Here is a 4,425-nt window from a genome sequence, read left to right as displayed (position 1 = left end):
CCACTTTCCATCAGGTGGACCGTCAGCTTGTTTGCCATCCTAAGTTGTATAAAAAAAATCATCCATTAAAAAAACCAACAGACACCAAGACACGAGATGTTTATATATAATATATTAAGATGACGACAAGTTTCCTAACTCGTCCACTCAAAACAATGCTATCAGTTTGTTATTTGATAGTGTCACGTCTGTAGTTCTGTTGGTAGGAGGAGTTATAATGGAATTTGGGGATTACATTACGTCGCGGTAAGGATTACCAAAATTATGTATTGTACTGCTGCGTAATCCCACATGTTATAGGAAAATACTAGTAAATATTTTCTGTTTACCGACTTCAAAAAAAGATGAGGTTCTTCTCAATTCAATTGTATTTTTTTTTCATGTTTGTTACTCTATAACACTGTTATTTATGAACCAATTTGGAAGGAGGGAAAGGAGTTGTTAGTAATGGGGTCTAACTGAGCCATTGCTAGCAATACACCCTATCAGGTCGACCTCCATGCGGTTCCCTCCGGAAACCATAGTTTTTTTACAACACAGGGGGCAAACGAGCATGCGGCTCACCTGATGGTAAGTGACTACCGCCACCCATGATCACCCACAACACCAACGGCATTGCAGGTGTACTGCCAGCCTTTTAAAAAGGAATATGCTCTTTTCTTGTAGGTTACGATGTCATAATCGGTACGGAAATACTGCTGCTGAAAGTTGATTCCAAAGAGTGTTTTATATATATATATATATATATATATATATATATATAAAGTTTTTCCAGCACTGGTCTTAGAGTTGGAATCGGCTTTAATGAACCTAATAATTATCCAAAATCCATCTTCATCATCATATCAGCTCTTAACTGCCTACTGCGAACATAAGCTCTCCCTTGGGGGGGTTTTGCCAGTAATTGGGCTACTGCGTTGGGCAGGCAGATTGGCAACCGCAGTCAGGCAGATTGGCAACCGCAATCAGGCTTTTGAGATGTTTTAAGAGGGACGCTGCTGCCCATCCCTCGTCGTACCCTAAATTATAAAACCTCAAAAAGACCATGTAACGAACTATTGTAGGCATAAAACAACTTGAATACGCATTGTCAATTGCAATAACTAAAACTGTATTTTACAAAAAAAAAAAAATATGGGAAAGCCAGTTAGTTTATTTATTTATTGGAAAACCAACAGCTTACAATTTATAATTATAACAACTTATCCATATAAAAAGACAATAACAGGTTTTCACTGACTTAGCTTATAAATTTGTCGTGGCTAGAGCTTGTTAATTTGATTTAAAAATTAAACCCTGGTTGTGTTTGCATGGCTGTGTTTCGGCTTGAAGGGTGGGATATGGCGTGAATTTACTGGGTACAGAGGAATAACACCCGAGTCCTCAGGAATGGCAACGCATGGGGTGTATCATGGGCGAAACAGTATACTCTGTTATGTCCATGGTACTGCTCATATCTATAGGCGACCATTACCACTTTCCATCAGGTGGGCCGTCAGCTTGTTTGCCATTCTAAGTTGTATAAAAAAAATACCCTTTCAGTAAAAAAAAGGAATTATCCAAATCGATTTACAACTAACCTCATAACTCGGGTAACAGACAAAAATATACAAAATAATTGGAAACTCTTTCTTTTAGGAGTTGGTTGAAAAGTTCGTGCCTCAACTAGTTTGCCCAACTGAATTTCAGAACTTTGTTATAAGTTTTAGTTGCTGTAAGTAACACTTAAGTAGACTTTCTATATGATCTAGAGTTTAAACTACTCGTTCCATAGTCATGCCAAAGAGGTAGCCTTTTAATCTTCTATTTTATAATATTATATCTGTGGGGGGAAAGGGATTGTTGGTGGTGGGATCTAACGGTTCCGTTGCTGGCAATGTGCCCTATCAGGCCGACCTCCACGCGGTTCCCCCTGGAAACCATCGTGGTTAATTCTCACGGAATTCTTCACGATGGGCTAACTGGCCTGCTTTTATCCTCATCTATCACCTCTCACTGGTGCCCCGCCAGCATATGCCGATAGTGCAGGCGGGGTTACCATTCCATTTTCAGTCATTAAAAAAAAATTATATCTGTAGGTACATTTAAAAATCAATTGCTACCAGCGGGAGACTGCATAAAAGTCATTTGCTTGGGTACCTCTGTCCATAAATGTTTCTACCATGCAGTAATTGTGTTTCGGTTTGAAGGATGGGATATGACAATGAATTTACAGGCTACAGAAGAATAACAACTGAGTCCTCAGGAATGGCAACGCATGAGGGCATCATGGGCGAAACATTATACTCTGTTATGTCCATGGTACTGCTCATGTCTATAGGCGACGGTTGTCACTTTCCATCAGTTGGGCTGTTAGCTTGTTGGCATTCTAAGTTGCATAAAAAAAATTGCTGTACGTTTGTCTCGCTAAAACTCAAACACGGCTTGACCGATTTGAACATTTCTTTTTTGTTTTATTTGTTATAATATAGGGGCCGTTTAGAAGAAAAAAAAAGTCCGAGAAACCTTAAAAGTCACCTGTACTATTGCTATATGCTGGTAAGGTATTAATAAGAGACGATAGGTGAGTTTGAAAGCAGGTCAGTTAGCCCATCTAGAGGCAGAAGCTCGCGCGTCGATCTACAAATGGCGCGCGGAGCGACGTTCCCGGGGCGAGTGCCCCACCGAGAGGGAAATGAGTTTACGGAAGTCCTGCGCTCGGCGGATCCTTCTGGAGAAGTGGGATGAGAGGCTGGCCGACCCAGGGGCCGGCCTGAGGACCGTCGAGGCTGTCCGCCCAGTGCTGAAACACTGGTTGAGCGGGCGGCGCAAAGGTCCACTGACCTTTCGGCTGACACAGATACTGACCGGTCACGGTTGTTTCGGTCAGTACCTGTGTCAGATTGCGAGAAGAGAGCCGACAACTGAGTGCCATGAGTGTGGTTGCGACCGGGACACGGCACAACATGTTCTAGAAGAATGCCCAGCGTTCAGTGCAGAGCGCCGCGTCCTGGTTGCGGAAGTGGGGGGTGACCTCTCGCTGCCGAATATAGTTCGGAGGATGGTCAGTAGCGAGAGGTCGTGGAATGTAATACTCACCTTCTGTGAAGCGGTAATGTCGCAGAAGGAGGCGGCCGAGCGGGAGCGGGAGAGTGCCCCCACCGCTCCCGTCATGCGCCGCCGCCGAGCCAGACGAAGGAGAAGGGGCGCGCCCAACTCTGCCTCTTCCTTCCCCCCCATTAGGGTCGGGGTGTTGCCTTGAGGGAGGCACACCCTTCATATGACCCTAGGAGGTGCGCGCACGTATCCGTGCCCTCCTGTGATGGTAGGGTGGGAGGGACATTCCCCACCCTAACTAAGAGAGGAGGCCTGCCCTACACCACCTACAGGGCGGGCCGTCGCGTTGGATACTCGGTAGTCGTACAAACGGGAACCCGGGATCCAACATAAGCGCCTCGAGGTACGTCGTGTGGTTTTTAGTGGGTACGAATCCCACACACCCCAGCTGCCCTCCCTTCGGCAGATGGGACGGTCTTTCCGAAGATTTTCCACACGGAAAAAAAAAAAAAAAAAAAAAAAAAAAAAAAAAAAAAAAAAAAAAAAAAAAAGGTCAGTTAGCCCATAGTGATGAATTCCTCAATAATTTAACCATGACAATTTTCAGGGGGAACCGCGTGGAGGTCGACCTGATAAGATATATTGCTAGCAATGTAGTTAAATAGTTGTTAGACCCTATTACTAATAATCCCTTCCCCTCATATCTTTAGGCGACGATTACTACTTTTCACAAGATGGGCCGTCAACTTATTTTCCATACATATAATAAACAGTAAGAGAGATAAAAGATTAAAAATAAAAAAGCAACAAAACAATATATATATATATATATATATATATATATATATATATATATATATATATATATATATATATATATATATATATATATATATATAAATAATAATTTCCTTTCTTTCCTTCATGCGTGTGCATAGTAACACAAAATGGTCATAACTCAGTTTATTGCTTTGCCCTTAAAAGAGAAAAACACTGAGTTGTTTAAGTTGTATAAAAGAAATATTTCGATAATGCGGAGGAAGTTGCGAGTAAAAGCTAGTTAAAACGATATGCCTCTGAGCGGCAACTGTGTTACGCACCACTAAATTCACCCAAACTAACCCCGGGCACTCTAGGGACTGTGAGGGATACAATAAAAAAAAATATTTTATACGTGCCCTGACTGGAGTATTTTAACAGGGCAATGCATCATCTCTCTTGATAAAGTGCAGCAAATATTGCATACTCACTCGGGGCCCGGTGTACCGTCGGCTATCACACCGCCCTCCGGTTTACACGACAAATTTAATTAAGGATCGTTATTGCTTCGTGTAACACAACAAAAAATGAAAAAAAAAAACCTCTTAAAGTTTTTTTTTTTATACAACT

The 4,425-nt window shown here is 42.2% G+C and overlaps 1 protein-coding gene across 1 annotated transcript; it reads left to right on the top strand.

Annotated features, from left to right (window-relative positions):
* Window positions 1–2,637: 2,637 nt before the first annotated feature.
* LOC128201810 (uncharacterized) lies at window positions 2,638–3,551 on the top strand. Its single transcript, XM_052899863.1, has one exon. The coding sequence runs from the start codon at window positions 2,675–2,677 to the stop codon at window positions 3,239–3,241; it is 567 nt and encodes a 188-aa protein (XP_052755823.1). The 5' UTR covers window positions 2,638–2,674; the 3' UTR covers window positions 3,242–3,551.
* Window positions 3,552–4,425: the final 874 nt, after the last annotated feature.

Source organism: Galleria mellonella, unplaced genomic scaffold (assembly GCF_026898425.1).
Source record: "Galleria mellonella isolate WM207_F2 unplaced genomic scaffold, CSIRO_AGI_GalMel_v1 utg63, whole genome shotgun sequence".
Taxonomy (NCBI): domain Eukaryota; kingdom Metazoa; phylum Arthropoda; class Insecta; order Lepidoptera; family Pyralidae; genus Galleria; species Galleria mellonella.
This window is presented reverse-complemented; position numbering and strand designations above follow the sequence as displayed.

What these genes read in the sequence shown, in the direction of transcription:
- LOC128201810 (XM_052899863.1), top strand. Translation starts at nt 2,675, where the DNA reads ATGAGTTTACGGAAGTCCTGCGCTCGGCGGATCCTTCTGGAGAAGTGG.